This window comes from Gloeophyllum trabeum (assembly GCF_000344685.1).
Source record: "Gloeophyllum trabeum ATCC 11539 unplaced genomic scaffold GLOTRscaffold_00002, whole genome shotgun sequence".
Taxonomy (NCBI): Eukaryota; Fungi; Basidiomycota; class Agaricomycetes; order Gloeophyllales; family Gloeophyllaceae; genus Gloeophyllum; species Gloeophyllum trabeum.
Window position 1 is genome coordinate 1,765,750 of NW_006920411.1, and position 17,441 is coordinate 1,783,190.

At 56.4% G+C, this 17,441-nt stretch overlaps 8 protein-coding genes across 8 annotated transcripts; 5 read left to right on the forward strand and 3 right to left on the reverse strand.

The window, feature by feature from the left end:
• Nucleotides 1-1,611: 1,611 nt before the first annotated feature.
• GLOTRDRAFT_136242 (uncharacterized protein) lies at nt 1,612-3,444 on the forward strand. Its single transcript, XM_007864183.1, has 9 exons — nt 1,612-1,738; nt 1,794-1,845; nt 1,900-2,127; nt 2,170-2,310; nt 2,373-2,542; nt 2,580-2,691; nt 2,741-2,843; nt 2,904-3,055; nt 3,116-3,444. The coding sequence occupies exons 1-9, from the start codon at nt 1,662-1,664 to the stop codon at nt 3,293-3,295; spliced, it is 1,215 nt and encodes a 404-aa protein (XP_007862374.1). The 5' UTR covers nt 1,612-1,661; the 3' UTR covers nt 3,296-3,444.
• A 9-nt stretch (nt 3,445-3,453) lies between these two features.
• GLOTRDRAFT_136243 (MFS general substrate transporter) lies at nt 3,454-6,110 on the reverse strand. The gene is made up of 18 exons (XM_007864184.1): nt 6,040-6,110; nt 5,825-5,987; nt 5,692-5,774; nt 5,624-5,636; nt 5,502-5,570; nt 5,324-5,446; nt 5,113-5,266; nt 4,894-5,049; nt 4,823-4,835; nt 4,634-4,743; nt 4,458-4,577; nt 4,349-4,391; nt 4,238-4,286; nt 4,069-4,173; nt 3,975-4,009; nt 3,738-3,910; nt 3,620-3,680; nt 3,454-3,564 (listed from the first exon to the last, which is right to left on the reverse strand). The coding sequence occupies exons 1-18, from the start codon at nt 6,104-6,106 to the stop codon at nt 3,548-3,550; spliced, it is 1,554 nt and encodes a 517-aa protein (XP_007862375.1). The 5' UTR covers nt 6,107-6,110; the 3' UTR covers nt 3,454-3,547.
• Nucleotides 6,111-6,299: 189 nt separating this feature from the next.
• Nucleotides 6,300-7,618, forward strand: GLOTRDRAFT_119500 (family 88 glycosyl hydrolase; the record flags this gene model as incomplete). Its single annotated transcript, XM_007864185.1, has 4 exons — nt 6,300-6,449; nt 6,500-6,515; nt 6,566-6,991; nt 7,045-7,618. The coding sequence occupies 4 exons, from the start codon at nt 6,300-6,302 to the stop codon at nt 7,551-7,553; spliced, it is 1,101 nt and encodes a 366-aa protein (XP_007862376.1). The 3' UTR covers nt 7,554-7,618.
• Nucleotides 7,619-7,909: 291 nt separating this feature from the next.
• Nucleotides 7,910-9,910, forward strand: GLOTRDRAFT_33809 (Nop domain-containing protein; the record flags this gene model as incomplete). The annotated part of the gene is made up of 10 exons (XM_007863528.1): nt 7,910-8,134; nt 8,188-8,322; nt 8,388-8,489; nt 8,542-8,706; nt 8,763-8,903; nt 8,967-9,156; nt 9,217-9,349; nt 9,401-9,576; nt 9,632-9,739; nt 9,792-9,910. 10 exons carry the CDS (start codon nt 7,910-7,912, stop codon nt 9,908-9,910), a joined length of 1,494 nt encoding a protein of 497 aa, XP_007861719.1.
• A 1,039-nt stretch (nt 9,911-10,949) lies between these two features.
• GLOTRDRAFT_20380 (FeS cluster assembly scaffold IscU) lies at nt 10,950-11,485 on the reverse strand (the record flags this gene model as incomplete). The annotated part of the gene is made up of 4 exons (XM_007863438.1): nt 10,950-11,002; nt 11,055-11,269; nt 11,324-11,382; nt 11,438-11,485. Coding segments are annotated over 4 exons (375 nt in total), but the record flags the coding sequence as incomplete, so codon positions are not given.
• Nucleotides 11,486-11,924: 439 nt separating this feature from the next.
• On the forward strand, nt 11,925-12,756 carry GLOTRDRAFT_90972 (TFIID-domain-containing protein; the record flags this gene model as incomplete). The annotated part of the gene is made up of 2 exons (XM_007864186.1): nt 11,925-12,194; nt 12,259-12,756. 2 exons carry the CDS (start codon nt 11,925-11,927, stop codon nt 12,754-12,756), a joined length of 768 nt encoding a protein of 255 aa, XP_007862377.1.
• Nucleotides 12,757-12,883: 127 nt separating this feature from the next.
• On the reverse strand, nt 12,884-14,627 carry GLOTRDRAFT_125665 (uncharacterized protein; the record flags this gene model as incomplete). Its single annotated transcript, XM_007864574.1, has 11 exons — nt 12,884-12,972; nt 13,026-13,161; nt 13,218-13,290; nt 13,347-13,526; nt 13,581-13,765; nt 13,825-13,920; nt 13,976-14,032; nt 14,082-14,139; nt 14,191-14,285; nt 14,343-14,444; nt 14,499-14,627. The coding sequence occupies 11 exons, from the start codon at nt 14,625-14,627 to the stop codon at nt 12,884-12,886; spliced, it is 1,200 nt and encodes a 399-aa protein (XP_007862765.1).
• Nucleotides 14,628-14,845: 218 nt separating this feature from the next.
• Nucleotides 14,846-17,215, forward strand: GLOTRDRAFT_55275 (DUF803-domain-containing protein). Its single transcript, XM_007863679.1, has 7 exons — nt 14,846-15,606; nt 15,662-15,755; nt 15,814-15,873; nt 15,943-16,177; nt 16,234-16,400; nt 16,459-16,851; nt 16,906-17,215. The coding sequence occupies exons 1-7, from the start codon at nt 14,909-14,911 to the stop codon at nt 17,158-17,160; spliced, it is 1,902 nt and encodes a 633-aa protein (XP_007861870.1). The 5' UTR covers nt 14,846-14,908; the 3' UTR covers nt 17,161-17,215.
• Nucleotides 17,216-17,441: the final 226 nt, after the last annotated feature.

Consider the following 17,441-nt stretch of genomic DNA (forward strand, 5'->3'; position numbering starts at 1 on the left):
TATGTAAGTAATGGCACATATATATCAGCTCAATTGTAGGATTTTATTGTATTTAACGAGATTTATTCGGTATTTTTATGACTACATAGAAGTGCTACAGCCGTGCTCATCGTCGGCGACGACGACGACGGACCTACAGCGGGCGGCGACGATGCGCCGGAGAGGCGGGACGCAGCGCCGAAGAAGCGCCTCACCTGCGATGCCGACGCTGTCACTTGACACGTGGTAGTCCGCCCTAGGGGTCTGCTACCAGACTTCTACCCGGACCGCGGCCGGAAGCGGCAAGAGCACGGCGGTCGACGGGGCAGACAGCGAGGACGGGAGTCGGGCAGAGAAGAGGACGAGCCTTATTATACTAGCGTAGACGCTGACGTGTCCTGTATGTACACCGGTGCTCGAGCGTTGAAGTCAGAGGGGACGAGGTGGGGTACCCAGGGGGGGCGTTCAGGTGGGGTGGCAAAATAAGGTTTTCAAGACCCCTTGGTCTCGCGTCTTAGGGTGCAGTCCCAAGTCTAAGGGCTCTCGCTTTTGGTGTCACTCGGGGAGAACGTCGCGCGCGTTGGCTGGTGGGCTACGTAGCCCTGTAGCCCGTAGCCCGTAGCCCTAACGCAAAGGCTACAGGGCTACGGGCTATGGATTCGTAGCCCCGGGCTACAGACTGCTGCACTCGAGCCGAGCTGGGCTATAGGGCTACGCGGACAGGAACCGGCCGGTTACGGGCGTCGGTAGCCCCGGGCTACGTGATGAATCGACCTCCGAAATGTATATATACCCGCTTGCTTGCAGCTCAACGCGCCCCCCCTCCTCTCGTAGATGTAGTATACAGTAGCCTACTAGTATGGTACACAGTATAATTTGATTTTAAGTATGATTCGACGCTACGTGCGTGTGCTAACTGCGACGTATACGTAGTGGCATTTATCATAGTTCGGCGACACAATGCCCATATGTTTAGTTGGTTGTGACACGCATGGCAGAATCAAAATGCTAACGTTGCGGTCGGATGAAATGAAGTATATGTCTGAAGTCTCTTGCTCCGTGGTGTGGCAGCACTTGCAATTGAAGTAGCGTTGCGGAGCACTAATAAATACAGTATACGCATACTTCGCATGCGTGTTATCACTGTTGGACAGATAACGGAAATGGATGCACTGGCACTGTGGCAGATCACGCGCATCTGAAAGTGCCCGACTTTTGTCTTGTTGCATGCAATCGTAAGTCACGCTGCCAGTGTGGTTTGGCGTGGCACTTCGAAAAATTCGACGCTAGTATACATGTACATATCAGGCACATCCAATAATATAACCGATACTATATAGATAAGGACATGGAATACACACTAGGACGCGAGGGGAGAGAAGGGAGGGGATTCAGAGGAGACTAGGATTTATACCCTGGCCTAAGCTCCGCCATTTTGGACGCATTCGCCGGCGTGAGCTTCGGAGCTCTCGGCGGCTTCATTAAGGTCGCAGAGCTAGGCCGGCCATAAGCCAGCCAGTCTGACGCGGGGCTACAGGGCTACGAAATGTCGGAAGCCCGGGCTTTGCCAGGGCTACGGGCTACGGGCTACAGGGCTACGTAGCCCAGCTGCCAGCGGGCGCGACTTTCTGCACTCGGGTGACGACCATGATCACGAGCTGGCGACGGCTCCGATCCTGACCATGGATGCTTACGTCCAGGCAGACTTTGACAACGCTAACGCGCAGTACGGGGTCCTTGGAAGTGTCCAATCAATATTGTGTGTCATTTTTAGTTGGAATACGGGCTGTTGCATCTAATAGAACTCCGAACAGGTCTCCTGGGACGAGTGAAAAGCTTGATGATCCAAGGCTGTACTTCAACACAGTAAATCATTTTGAACTCGCATGATGTCTCCTCTAACAAGTTAAACCTTCCTAGAACGCGCCCTTCTCAACCATTGTCTGCGGTGTTCAAGGCTCCGGGAAATCCCACACTGTCTCCGTCATACTAGAAAGCATGTTCATCACTGGCTACCCGCAGATCGGCTCTCTCGAGAAGGAGCTCTCCGGGCTAGTCTTGCATTTCGGTGACGGGGGCGTGAATTCCCGGCCGTGCGAAGCAGCATGGCTGGGTGTCTCGGACGTGTCTGGTGTCACGCCCCCGCCGGTGCGTGTTTTTGTGGCAAAGTCTTCACTAAATACTATGCAGGCGATCTACCGGCCGCTGGGGAGCAATGTAACTGTGCAGGCTTTGCTGTTCAAGCAGTCAGAGCTGGATGCAGAGGCATTCCTCTCCATGATGGCTGTGGAGTCGAGCGACTCTGCACCGTTGTATGTACAGGTTATCCTGGTGCGCGCCCTGTTCCTTGTTCCGCGAGCTTATCTCTGTAACGTAACATCTCACTTCACTAGTCGATATTGAGGGACCTCGGAGAGAACTTCACCGCGGATGATTTCAAGAAGAGATTGGAAGAACACAAGCGTAACTGGAACCCTGCGCAGCTGGCATGTCTCGAACAACGGATGGCACTCATGAAGACATTTACCGCATCTGAAAAGGACGTCAAAAGTCGAAGGCCCCTGTTTGCTAAGGCAAATCACGATCATTGACCTCTCCAGCCCCTTTATTGACGCCGCGTCCGCATGCGGGATATTCGAGATCACCACTAGGCTTTTCCTTCGGTCAGATGTCGGGACTGGCAAAGTCCTAGTCGTTGACGAGGCGCACAAAGTAAATGCCACGCACCTGTTACGAAGCGCTGATTACGATGCTTATCCAGTATCTCTCTGTCAATAACGGCTCATCTGGATTAACAAATGCGCTCTCAATGCTAATCCGTGAGCAGCGTCATCTCGCCATGCGGGTCATCATCAGCACACAGGGTAAGCAAATGATATCTACAAATTCCGCTGTACTCTACGCTGATCGCCGAACTGCTGCAGAACCTACGGTTGTTCCTCCGGTGCTCCTCGATCTCTGCACGGTCGCGATCCTGCACCGCTTCTCCTCCCCGACCTGGTGGGACCACATCATCAAGCACGTCTCCGCAGACTTTGCAGGCGGGAAAGTCTTTGACAAGATAGTGCGGCTGAGGGTACGACTGGTCTTCTTCCTTATCCCCGTGCCTTTGCTGAAGGTTTCGCCCATTCTACAGACCGGGGAGGCCATCGTCCTGGCGCCGTCTGGGCTAGGCACATTTACTACAGGGAAGCCCGTCGGCAGCCTGGCGGGACCGAGGTCGCTGGATCAGCTCGGCCGTCGATACATCCTTATGAAGACTAGGAAGAGGGTGGCCGCAGATGGAGGCGCCTCAATCCTCGCCTTGACGAAATGATACCCGCACTACATGTAAACCGACTTCGCCGTTCCTACGTTGTGGGCGAGGCACATGCCTTAGATTTCACTGTATAGCTGCTTATAATTCTTGTCGTACTTCTTGGATAATCACAACCTGACGCGGAGGTTTTACCCTGCAGACACCCGACATCGAGACTGAGTAAAAAAGAATAGATCCAGGTAATATAGCAATACATCAGGGCGTTATATCTTACAACAGGGCACATGCGGGTCGTAGAACCCAAAGCTCTCAGTAAACGTATCGGACTAGACGCGGCTGTTAGCCAGTGTCTCAGTAAGAGTGTCGTCAGTAACAACTCACAGTCAGGATTCTCCTTATCCGTAAGGTCATCAAACGCATGTCTATGCTCAATCCGCTCATTCTCAAAGCACGCACAAGTCAACGTCTTGTCAGTCCACAAAGAAGCGGGCGCACTCACCGGATGCTGCCCGCTCGTCCTGGTCGCCGCGAGGCCCTTCGCGCGGCGCTTGAGCACGTTCTGGCGCATGAGGTGCACGCGCAGGAGGACGATGGCCGTGCACTGGATCGCGTAGATGACGATGTGCACCACGAAGGCTTTCGTGTAGCGCGGGGCGTCGTTGCTCCGGAAGACTGCAGTGTGATGGGTCAGTGATGTATGCGCGACTACGGGAAGTTCAAGGGGCGCGGTGTTTACCTTGCGGACCGACTGCGTTGCCGACTGCCCATGCTCTGTCGAGAGAATTATTATTCAGTAACGCGGGAAGCGGTATCGCAGGGGGGGAACGTACATGAAGACCATACTGGACGCGACGACTTGCTTGGTGCGGCCCGCCACGTTCCCAGACATGACAGCGAGGTTGAGGATGGCGACCGCGCCGAACCCCTGCGTGCAGCTGCACGGGTGACAATCAATACTCTAATCATGCGGAGAAATGAAATTGTAAGATGGGGACGTACTAGAATGCAAGCAGCAATCCCACTTTGGTGTGCGGCGTGGTCGGGACGGCTGAACGGTGCGAACTCATGAGCCAAGGATGTCAAATATAGAGGAGGGCAAGGACAGCCTACTCAGGAATACTATCGTCCCAGCGATATTCGGCAGCGTATAAAGCTACAGCGAAGACCCGATCAACATTTGAATTCCGCACTGGTCACCGGTGGGAAGCACAACACTCACGAACGCAAACAACAGCTTCTGGTTATACCGCGTCGAGAGCCACGCGCCGCTGAACAGGAACGCCATGATGATCGCGCCCTGCGCGATCGCGAGCAGGTACGTCTGCAGCTGCGTGAAGCCCTGGTACGCCGCTCGCAATCAGGAATTCACGGTTGCGGCAGATTGAGGGGACGCACGAAAGCGCTGAGGATGATGTTCGAGAAGGCGCCAAGCCCGCCGGTGGGGAGGCCGTTCGTGAAGGAGATGAAGGTCACCGCCCAGACGGTCGGGTCTGTGAAGCCCTCGACTGTAGTCGTGGAATCAGCATTTTTCTTGCTTACCCCTCCCTCCCGAGTAAGCAAGAAGTACTGTGAACGAAAACTCACTGGCTTGGTGCCACTGCATACCCCCAGTCAGGCTTGTCAAGGCTCGAGGTGAGCTGTAGCGCAGGGCGTACCTTGAACTGCTTGTTCTGTATGCCGGTCTCGTTCGCCCTTACGCGCTCCGCGATGAGCACGCGGTCCTCTTTCGACCAGCACTTGGCGCGCATCGGGCTGTCCGGGAGCCAGAACATCACGAACAGGCCCCACACCACGGTGATGCAGCCGAGCAGCTGCAAAGCAACGGGTGAGCGGTCTGTGCTGACTTGCGGGGATAGCGGTGTGCGCGCGCGCACCGTGAAGAGCAGCTGCCAGTTCTTGATCGCGCCGCTGTGGACGTGCGCGATGCCGTAGGCGATGAGCCCGCCGACGCACTGCTGGAAGCCGTTCATGGCGTAGAACGAGCCGATGACGAGTGCCTGCTCTTTCCGGGTGTACCACATCGTGGACCTGGTTGTCGTTACTCGTTTGTGGGTAGAGTGAGCGGGATAAGATAGGGATACTCACAGGAAGACGAAGGCGGGCTGGCAGACGCATTCGAAGATGCCGAGGAGGGTGCGCACGATGACGAGGCCGGTGAAGTTGTGGCAGGCGGCGGTGCAGGCTAGGACGACGCCCCATGCCATGATGCTGCGGAAAGCAGAGATGAGCATGCAACGTGATATGACGGCACAGGGTCCCTTACTTGAATGCGAGGAACTTTGCGACGGGCAGGCGTTGCAGGAGGAGGTTGCTTGGGAACTCCCAGACCAATCTGCGGGATTTCTGGTTGGATGCATGGTTAGGCTGCAAGGAACTGCCACTGACATGGCAATGTAGACTGCAATTTGTCCGTCAGGTCATGTGAGAGATGCACAGAGATGACCAAGACAGACCGCAAGTCGTGAGCCAGGCATACTGCTGCCCGACGAGATGGGTGTCTTTGATAATACCCATGATCGATGCGAAATTCAGGGTCCTGTAAGGCGAGTCAATCCAGGCTTGTTTCGGCTGGATTTCCGTCCGTACCCTTTGTCCAAGGTCTGGGCAAAGTAGGTGACGACCATGACGAGGAGGACGCGCTTGTGGACCATCCAGCGGAGGCGCCGGTTGGTGGCGTCGTCGATCTTGGTGTGGACATGGTTCTGGGCGAAGAACTCTGCTACTTCGGCATCGACGCCTTTTGCGGGGGCTGGCAGGCAGTATTGAGTGAAACGCGTCGAGTAAGTGGGCTGGACACTCACGGTCAAGTGTGCTGGCCGAACGGACCTCTGCAAGGTCCTCGATCTGCACGTCCTCTTTGAGAGACATGGTGGCTTACCCGGACGGAGAGCAAACGGGAGCAGCCTCTAAGTATGAGGCTCGTAAACCATCGGCACGAGAATTTCAATCGGGGTCTGATGGCAAGACAAGTCGGTCGTGCTTGCTCGGCGGAGACACCGGGCCGGGGCAGTCAGGCCGCGATATAACAGTCAATGGAACACCGTCCATCGCGCTGTTCACAATGTCCGTCCACTCGCAAAAGGTCGCCGTCGTCCGCACCATCAAGAAACTCGTCGACTGCCTCGTCAACATCAAGGACGACTCCGGCCAGTTCCTGCTCACCTTGGCAGACGGCAGAACCATCGACACAAAGGGCTGGAACGACTGGGAGGTCAGCGCAAAGGCTATCGACCGTCCTCCGCTAACTCCGTTATATTACAGTGGACACACGGGATAGGTGGCTATATTTACGACCCACGCAACCTTCAGCTCACCGCACTCGCCCAGGCTTGTACGGCCTCCTCAAACTCCACCAGATCACAGGCGACCCCGAGCCCCTCCGCATAGCCCTGGCATGGTTCAGGGACCGCTTCGACGCCGGCACGACCAAGAACGTCAACACCATGTCCCCCCTCCTCACCGCCGCCTACCTCCACGAAGCCCGCCATGCCGACTACCTCGTCCACCTCGACTCCTGGGCCGAGTGGCTCATGCACGACATGCCCCGCACCGACGAGGGCGGCCTCCAGCACATCACCTACGTCGACGAGAACCGCCAGCAGCTCTGGGACGACACCCTCATCATGTCCGTCCTCCCCCTCGCCAAGATCGGGCTCGTCCTCGGCCGCCCGGACTACGTCGAGGAGGCAAAGAGGCAGTTTATGCTCCACGTCAAGTACCTCGCCGACCCCGCCACCGGTCTCTGGTTCCACTGTGCGCACATCACCTTACCCGCCTTCCACCCTTCTCATTACTCGTATCCCTAGGCTGGACCTTCGACGGCCGCCACCACTTCAGCCGCGCGCGCTGGGGCCGCGGCAACTCCTGGGTCACCGTCGCCATCCCGGACTTTATCGAGCTCCTCGCGCTCCCGCCCTCCGACGGCCTGCGCCTCTTCCTCGCCGCGACGCTGCGCGCGCAGATCGACGCGCTCGTGCGCTGCCAGGACCCCGCCAGCGGGCTCTGGCACACGCTCCTCGACGACCCGCGCTCGTACCTCGAGGCGTCCGCCACCGCCGGCTTCGCGTACGGGATCCTCAAGGCCATCCGCCTGCGCTTGATCCCCAAGGAGGAGCGGTACCTCGAGTGCGCGCGCAAGGCCGTGCACGCGGTTCTGGCGAATATTTCGGACAGCGGGGAGCTGCTGCAGGTGTCGTTTGGCACGCCGGTCTTTGACGATTTGGAGGGGTACAGGCAGATACCCTTGACCAGCATGCCGTACGGGCAGAGCTTGGCCCTCTTAGCCTTGACGGAGCACCTTAGAACATTCATATGAGCGAGAATAATGATGAAACATAGAAGTATTTGTCCACGCTGGCCTGCAACAGTAGTGTAAAGTGCAACAAGTTCAAGGAAGTCGATGATGGTCGGTAGCAGTCACGTGCACAGTATTCAGGGACCGCGCGGGAGCTTCGCCTGGTACTTTGCTACTTACACACCCTCCCTCGCACTCATCCTCCTCGAACACCCAACGTCATGAGCGGCCTCGCAGACGAACTCCTCGCCGACCTCGACGGGCTCTCCGGCGGCGAAGACGAGGACGCGCAGATCCAGCAGGAAGAGCAGCAGCCCGCGGAGGCCTCCACCTCCGGCGTCGGCACGAAGCGCAAGGCCGCCTCGCAGGACGTCGACATGAGCGACGACGACGACGACGACGGCGAGGGCGAGGGCGAAGGGGGTGAAGGAGAGGAGAACGACGACGACGCGAAGGTCGGCACGCTGGTCATGGCCGGCGGGATGAAGCCCGCGGAGGAGCTCGACGCGGAGGAGGTGCAGCGCATGGAGCTCGGCGGCGTCGAGGACGTCGGCCAGGTGGCGAAGCTCGAGGGGAGCAAGCGCATGAAGGAGATATTGAAGGTGCGTCGCGCGTGCTGGCGGTGGTGCCGCTGCTGCTGAATCACGGATCCCAGGAAATCGAGAAGTACCAGTCCGCGCCGACGCCCGCCGCGTCCATGTCCACCCTGCCCGCGCACGAGAACCCCGAGTATAACCTCATCGTGCAGGCGAACAACTTGTCGGTCGACGTGGACAATGAGATCCTGGTCGTGAACAAGGCAAGCATGTGTCTAGTGTGCTGGTTGGCTGGGTATTGACGCCTCTGGCTGTCTAGTTCATCCGCGATCACTATGCCACAAAGTTCCCGGAGCTCGAGCAGCTCGTCACAGACCCCGCGATGTACATTCGCGCCGTCCGTGCGCTGGGCAACGCAGAGGTTCGTCTCCTTCACTTTCCAGGGGCGTCCTAGCCCTGACGCGCATACACAGGATCCTACCAAAGTCGACCTCGCCGGTGTACTCCCCCCAGCAGTCATCATGAGTGTCCTAGTCACAGCCACGACAACCTCGGGGCACCAACTAACGGACGCGCAATACGCCGCTGTCCAGCGAGCATGCGACCTCGCCGACCGCTTGGAAGAAGCCCGGAAAAAGGTGAGGAAAATGGATATGATCTGACCGTCATGCCGTCGTGCTTATTGCCGGTTCAGATTTTCATGTACGTGAGCTCGAGAATGAATGTGTTGGCGCCGAACCTATCAGCTATTGTTGGTACTACTACAGCAGCGAAGTTGTTGGGTGTCGCCGGCGGTCTCAGTGGTCTGGCTAAAATGCCCGCGTGCAATGTCCATGTGAGTGCTTGCTTGAGAGAAACTGGTGTGGATGATGGGTTGACGGGATGCTTGGGACGACAGTTGTTGGGAGCGCAGAAGAAGATTGCCGCTGGATTTTCTACCGCGACGCAGAAGCGGCACACTGGTTTCGTATTCCAGTCAGAAGTGGTACAACACACCCCACCGGATTTCCAGTCCAAGATTCAGCGGACAGTTGGTGCCAAGTGCGTGCTCGCTGCGCGGATGGACCTGGAGCGCAGAAGAACGGACGGTGAGCGCATGTACGCTGACTGTATGCTGGATCAGAGCTCATTTCTCGTATCCGAGACAGGGAGCTACGGCTCGGAACTGCGGGAGAAAATCGAGAAGCAGATAGATCGCCTCGCGGCGCCTCTCCCGCCCAAGGTTATCAAGGCTTTACCAGTTCCCAACGACGGTCCTAAGAAGAGGCGCGGTGGTCGACGGTGGGTTGCTGCCAATGCTGCTGATGTTTCGATAATCTAACCTTTGTGCAGTGCGCGGAAAGCAAAGGAGGCATATGCGCAGACAGAACTGCGGAAGCTGCAGAACCGGATGGCGTTTGGCCAGCCGGAAGAAGAAGTCGGCGCGTTCGACCAGACGAAGGGTCTCGGAATGATTGGTGTCGGGACGGGCAAAGTGCGGGCTGGCATGGGCGATGCGAAGAGCAGAGGTTTGTGCCATTTTACACACCTTTCCGTCGAGCTGGAGCTGATTTGTTAAAATAGCGAAATTGTCAAAGGCGAACAAGCTGCGCACGGCAGCCCTCACGAAGGCAGCCCAGTCTTCGCAGACGTCGGGTACTGCTACTTCTTTAACGGTTACTCCTGTGCAAGGTAAGCAGGTTGGGTGGTCTGATACCGCATATGCGCTGATAACTTCTGACAGGATTCGAGCTAACCAACCGTGCGGCTGCTGCGCAGCGAGTCAAGGAGGCGAACGAGCGATGGTTTGCCGGAGGTACTTTCTCGTTCGTGGGGCAGAAGGGAAGCACTTCGTCGAAATGATTTATCGAGGCCGTGGTTCTGATATGTATCTTTTCATGCTCATCGCAACTTATAATTCAATGATATGCATGTGCAATGTGGAATCATAAGTCTCGCCAGTAATTACGAGGGGCACAAACCGATGTATAATTGTGGAGTCACACTACACCAACACCCGGTGAACAGGTTGTGAAACAACGTACGGTAGCATCCAAGCTACTGTACATGTACTTGCGCACAGACCAGCAAGGCGGGAAGTGTCGATGATATCACCTGTCATTGACTGTCTGAACCTTCAAAGCTTCAGCTTCACCTCCCTTGCGGCCGACGTTCACCTAATGTCCCTTTTCCTCCCTCTCAACGGAAACGTCAAACATATCCAAGCGGCGGTTCGCGTTGCCAACCACGCAGCGCTCAAGGCGAGTCCCCGGTAGTTGTGGAAGTCTTGCCCTCATCATGACGATAAACATAGGCGCTCAACGGCTCGCGCTCCGACGGTACCCTGATAGTACGACCTTTCGTCGACGGAACGATGCCGCCTCCTCACCTTCCCCGTTTGACACCTTGGTTCGATTGATGCCCTCTTTGCTGCGCATGCGGACGACTACATCCGGGGGTAAGGGATCCCAACCTACGAGGGAGATCTACTCAGCAAGCGCAGAAAGGTCGCAGAACTGGTTGGGGTGTCAGATGCTGTAGGTAGCATTCGCTTTGCTTGATACACGGGGGTCATGTCCATCTCCCAAGTGTCTCTGCCTTGTTTGTACTTCTAGTATTGTTGGCCACATTGTGTCTCTGTGGCCGGGCAAGGTTAGGCCCATGGCACTACCAATGTAGTGATATGCAATGTGGAAGCATCAACTTCATGAATGATTATGAGGGATATGCAGATATACTAATGTACAACGGTAAAATTACACCACGCTATCGCCAAGCAACACCATCGAAAAATAAAAGCCTACGAGCTACCCGGGGGATGTGCTGTCGCCACTGTCTCCCCAGTAGCGGCGCTCTGCGAGACATCGATGAAGCCCTTCGCCTTTGGGTTACCCGCGGTCTGGCGTTTTGTCCGGTAATCCCGGATGGCGGAGCGGATGGCATCCTCGGCAAGCACTGAACAAAGCTTCGTGAGTTAACGCACTACAGGAAAACAAGGTACACGTACTGGAACAATGTAACTTCACCGGCGGCAGCGCCAACTCCTTCGCAATCTCCGTGTTCTTGATCTTCTCAGCCTCCTCCAGCGACAAGCCCTTGACGCGCTCGGTCATATACGAGCTTGACGCGATGGCACTACCGCATCCAAAGGTCTTGAACTTGACATCGGAGATGATGCCATTTTCGTCGACGCGAATTTGCAGTTTCATGACATCCCCGCAACTACGACGGCGGGTAAGCTCATGCAACGAGACACATAGTAGATGAGAGACTTACGCAGGGGCGCCAACGAGACCTGTGCCCACATCTTTGTCGTTCTTGGGCAGCGACCCGACCTAGAGCAGGCAAAATTATCAGATAAAGCGAGCCCCGACCCTCACAGTGACGTACATTTCTTGGGTTTTCGTAGTGCGAGATCACCTTCTCGTGGTACCCGCGGGCGAGCGCAGGGCGAGCGGCGACTCTGCTTGCGCGGGGGGCGGCGTTGAGAACGGTCTTTGCGACGGACGAGCGGAACATGGTGAAGACGAGGATACTGGCAGCGGTGGGAAGCCTGACGCGGACGGGCTGCCGCTATATAGCCGCGTTTCGTCACCGATGCGGCCGGCGGAGTTTCAATCTCGGAGGCTATCTTGGTGCCACTGAATCAGCCACTACGCAGGGCTCATCCTTCGGCTTTGCTTTCTCTCGGTATAGTCTACATATGCGTCGGCCTGCTGTCCGATAGACAGAGCTGCAGTATACAATCGTTTCTTGCAAGTATACCGTTGAAAGCAACAGAGAGACCTTGCGGCGCAGTTCGTGAACTCCAACCACTCGCGTTCTACTCGAGGACACCCCTCTATCTGTCCTCCGAAACTTCTGCTGCGTCCCTTCAATGTCCCGACCAGCACCCGCGGAAACGCTGCCTCCAACAGCACGCGCCATTGCTCTGATCCTCGCGTCCACTCCGTCCGTGCAGGACGCGCAGCCCGGTGTCCTGCACCAGCTGCTCGAGTTCTCCCACCGGTACACCTCGCAGGTCCTTTCCGACGCGCTGGTCTACGCGGAACATGCTGGAAGATCGGGCAAGATAAGCCATGACGACGTCGTCCTCGCCATCCAGGCGCGTGTCGGCTGGGAGTTTGGTGGGAGAGTTCCCAAGGAGGTGCGAATGCGATTCGTCATATCTGCCATGAGTGTGCTGTATCAACTCGTCGATGATCGCGCAGTACCTCCTTTCTCTTGCAACGCAAACAAATTCTGTTCCCCTGCCGCCTGTTCCGGAGGTCTTTGGCGTCCGTCTCCCTCCAGCGTCGGACTGTCTCACCGCAGTGGACTTTGATCTCATCCCCAACAAGCCCCCACCGACAGAGACCATCTACGACGAGGAAGTCGAGGAAATCGAGGAATCCGACTCGGAGGAGGAGGGCGATGAAGAGATGGAGCCCGCCGCCATCCCCTCTGCCGAACAGGACGACGGGGACGTGAGCATGGTGTCTCATCAGGGTGGCCCAGTAAACGCCATTACCCCATCGGACGCGGATATCATGGGTACTCCTGCAGGCGGGAACGCAGACGAGGGCAGCGACGAAGAGGATGACGGGCTCTTTGCAGGTGGGGACGAGGACGAGGGCAGTGCGGCGGACGAACCGATGGAGGACGCTCTGGCGACGTCGCAGCCCAACGGGCTGAAACGAAAACTCGTAGAGGAAGAGGACTACGACTAGGGAGGGATATTGGACCCTGTACCATAGGTGATGTTCTAACTAGTGTATCATAGCGAACCCATAAAATATACCCAAACCCGCCTGGCGGGCCGAACCCACTGGCATGCATAGCTTGCTTGTGGCGGGTTTATATCCGTCCGCTGATATACAACTGGGTGGCCACAGCGAAGAGGATGACGAACAGCGCGAGAAGAATGAGAATGAACGTTCCCCATCCTGTCCCGTCTTCTCAGCATCCGAACTACGAGTTAGGGAAAGAGCGTCCATACCTCCACCGCTAAATTCAGGAACCTCAATCACACGCAGAGTGTTGTCCGCGCTTCCCGAGATAAGCAATTTTGACGGAGGGTTGAACCGAAGGGCAGTGGGGGGAAGCTCGTGCGCTCTCAAGATGGTCAGGAGGGGCTGATAGGTGGTAAACGTCAGCAGCGTGGCGAACTCGGAAAGCAACTAAGATTTACCGCTAAAGTCGTAGCATCTAGCAGGCCGATGGAAAGATCTGACGATCCATACGCAAGGAACCTCCCGTCCAAGCTATAGGGGACGTTAGGACCAGTTTGTCCCAAGTCATGCAAGCGGGTTTGTCTCACCTGACATCGAAGACGGTTATACTCCCGTCAGACACCTTGCGTTTCTTCTCGACCGTCCAGCCGGATTTATCGCCCTGGATCGTGCAGACGTACGCTCGCCGCGGCGGCGCCTTGCCCTTCCCCCTTGGAGGCGCGGAGTTGATCGCCGAATAGATGATCTTATTGCTGCCCGGCTTGAATCTAAAAAGCCAGGCGTCACAACTGATATACCTCTGGATGAGGGGGACAGTCTACCTCGCAGCGCGGTAGCTGACGTTGTACGACTCTGCGCCGGGGAGCGTGGGCCGCTTGATAGTCTGAGCGAGAGCAAGATCGGGCAGGGGCACTTCTTTCTCTTTGCCCTTTTTGCTCTCTTGGCTGACGCTGATGTCTTTGGGTAGATCGTAGACACGCAGGCCCTTGGTGAGAGTTAAGACCAACTAACGAAGAGGGATGGCTGTTAGGCTGGGTGGTAGACACACGATTAGGGAGTACCCACGGATGAACTTGAGAAGGAGACATCGTAGATCTCGTCGTCGGAGATGTGGACGTCTTTGGTTGCGCGGGACATACTGGGATATGACAATACGGATAGCTGCACGCTAAGGTTAAGCGAAAGATAGAATCGTGCCTGGTAGCAGTCAGCTCACATGGTGCTGTCCAGCAGCTGCCACAAAGTTGCCGTCTTCAGAGAAAGAAGTCGCTCTCTATGTCTATCAGTCCTTGTGGGCAGCGAAACCTCGAAGAATCATTTACCTGGTATTCCTCCTCATCTTCCGGAGGTATAGTACCGTTTGCGCTTTCAAGCTTGAATCTACCCAGATATTTGAGTTCGAGTGATTCTCGTTGACGATGCGAGACGCACTTCTTGTCTTTCACGGACAACATCCGACAATTCTCGTTCTCCCCCCGCAGCATTTTCTCGTGCGAGCTATTTACACCGCACACAATGGCTTTCGTCTACAGGAACGCTTTGGCTTCATTTTCCGGCCAGTCAGAGAAATCATGGAGACATACCTTGGGGTGCGCAGCCATACTCATAGGCACGTCCTCATTCATGGCAAACTCGTACTCGTCCAGGAGGTCCAGGGACTTTTCATTCTCCACACGGTACAACCTCTTTGGCAGCCATGTCTCAGTCTACGCGTAGCAAGAGAGAGCTACGCAGCACACCAGTTTGTTCTTGATCCCACTCCTGGTTGCCCCGCCGCCCCCGCCCAGTACGAGTTCATTGTAGCCCACAAAGGCTGCGGAATAGACTGGGAAAGCGGGAAAGGAGTGCGCTGCGTGTTTGGTGCGCATCTTCGGCGTCGAACAGGCGATTGCGAGTGCTCGTTGTGGCGTCTGGAGAGAGTGCAGAGAGGACGGACGCGAGGCGAACGTGTCAGCTGCTGGTGTGACTGTTTCCACATATAGCGGCGATCGGACCGTGCTGGATTGGCGAGTGCTTCTTGCCCGAGCCTGCTCTGTGCAGCCCATGATGCTGCCTCATTATTCTTAGATCGTCCACTACGCTCGTTGCTCCCCCTCCACTCACAAACTTGTCTCCTGCTCCGACGTGCTTGACGCCGACGCGACCAGCGATGCCCGTTCTATTCCCCCCGCAGTCATGGCCGCCCGTACTCTGGCAGGACAGCGGCCCCGAAGGCATCGAGCTCCCGCACGTAACAATGTCCAGCATCATCGGCGTCACCGTCGCTATTTCCGGGAACGTCCTCATCTCGCTCGCGCTCAACCTCCAGAAACTCGCCCATCGGCGGCTCGAGTCCGAGAAACTCGCGCGGGCCGGCGATGAGAGAGACAAGAACAGGGCGCGGCGCGTAGAGGACGTGATAGAAGAGCACGAAAGGGAGGAAGAGGATAACGGCGAGTACGCGCGCTTCGAGCCCAATACGCAGCCATTCCCGAGCGGCGGGTCGTCCGAGTCGATGCCTCTGCTAACCAATGGCACATCCCTGGTACGGGATTATGGTGCCAGTCCCCTTCCGAGCCCCAATCCCATCTCGGTCCCCGCACCCAAACGGACATTCATGTCTCGCCTCAACCCGTTTCCTCTCCGTCGATCCAAGTCTAGTCCCGCGACTGCCTCATCCCTAGATGTTGACCCGGACGCTTCTCATGCCTTAATACCCGTAGAAATCACAAGTGCGGATGAGTTGAACAAGCCGAGGCGTCATAAGACCAGCAGGAGACTCAAGTCCAGGAACAAGCTTGTAGGAACCCCCAAGCCCGAGCCCGAGCCGGAGGGTAAGGAGAGTGACTACCTGAAATCGAAGCTTTGGTATGTATTTGTTGCTCCCTGACAGACCCAACCATCGATTTTACCAATTCTGCAGGTGGACAGGCTTCCTGCTCATGAACGTCGGAGAGATAGGCAATTTCATCTCCTACGCATTTGCTCCCGCCTCTGTGGTAGCACCCCTAGGCACAGTATGTATGAGCAGCCGCAGTCCTCAAGTCTCTTTACGAACTGATAGGTGTGCCCAAGTTCGCGCTTATCGCCAACTGCGCGTTTGCGCCTTTACTCCTGCATGAACGCTTTCGCAAGGTGCGATCTATCCCCCTCGGGACTTCCGTCCAACTTCGGAGGCGTGTAATAAACTAATGGACCTGCCAGCGTGAAATATTTGGTGTCCTCGTAGCCATTGTCGGCGCCATCACCGTCGTGTTCTCGTCTAACACGTCGGATACGAAGCTTGACCCTCACGGGCTTATTGAAGCTATTTGTCAACAAGCATTCATAACCTACGCTATCGTGTACCTTGTGGGCATGGTTATCCTGTCTGGTCTATCCCGCGGGGAATTAGGCAGGAGATATGTCTTCATAGATGTTGGACTATGTGCACTTTTCGGTGAGCCTGCATACAGAAGTTGGCTGGGTGCTCATGAATTAATCGCGTGGTACTAGGCGGCTTTACTGTCTTATCCACCAAGGGGGTATCGACACTTCTGACAACCCGAGGGTTTGAGATGTTCGCCGAATGGATATCCTACCCTCTGATAGTCGTCCTGATTGGAACGGGGGTTGGGCAGATCCGATACCTCAACCGTGCCCTCATGCGATTCGACGGCAAGGTAAGCGTTGGCTCACCACACCCTAGTTGTAGTCTCTAACGCGTTCCTGCTCTTATAGGTAGTCATACCCATCCAATTCGTCCTGTTCAACCTCTCCGCTATTGTAGGCTCCGCGATCTTGTACGGGGATTTCCGGCGCGCAACGTTCCACGAGATGGTCACCTTCCTCTACGGCTGCGCCGCGACATTTGCAGGGGTGTTCATCATCGCCTGGGCGCCGAGCGGTGCGCCCGACGTCGAAGCCTCTGAATTCGAATACGATGGCGATGCAGGCCAGAGTGAGATCGCGAGCGAAGCAGGCGTGGGAGGCGGTGCGGGTGGGGGCATAGGCAACGGGTTTGGGAGTGTCGGGAGGAGGAGGGCGGCGACGCTCGTGTTGCCGAGTGGGAGTCAACCGGTTTTGAGGAATAAGACGAGCACGGTCAGTCTAATAGGACTCTCGCCTGCTCAGGTACGTGGTGTACAACCCATTACTAGTCGAGCACTTACTGACTGACGTGTATAGGGTCTGCTTCTGGTGCATACGCCGCCTCGAGACGGAATCGTGGGCCGGCCGGGTTCGAGTGCAGGCTTTGACCGAGATGTCACAGCGACGCCGAACTCTGTTGGTCGGCAGAGGGTTGTAAGCTGGGCATCGTTTAACGAGGATGGCCGGAGCAGGAGTCAGGAACGGCGGAGAGTACTGATGTATGGTAGTGCAACCGGGACGCGGGAGAATAGTCTTGTAAGGAACGGCAATGGCAGCGTTGAGAGTAGGTAGACACCCTGTTGTGCGGCTTCTTTACAATAGTAGCGATGATAATTTATTCCCAAACACTGACTACGTAGCTTCTTTGACTACTCTAATAGAAAGGTAATCGCTCATTGGCTCGGATACCTGTGGCAGGGTTAGGGTTAGGACAGCGGACCGGCATAAAAATGGCCTGCCCAGCCCGAGGGCCGAAGCAGGACAGGGAAATATTTAGCGAGTGCATGAGCCGAAGCCCATACAAACCGCAGGGGCCCTCTGCGGACAGGGTCGCCGTGCTATGGAGAGCCCCC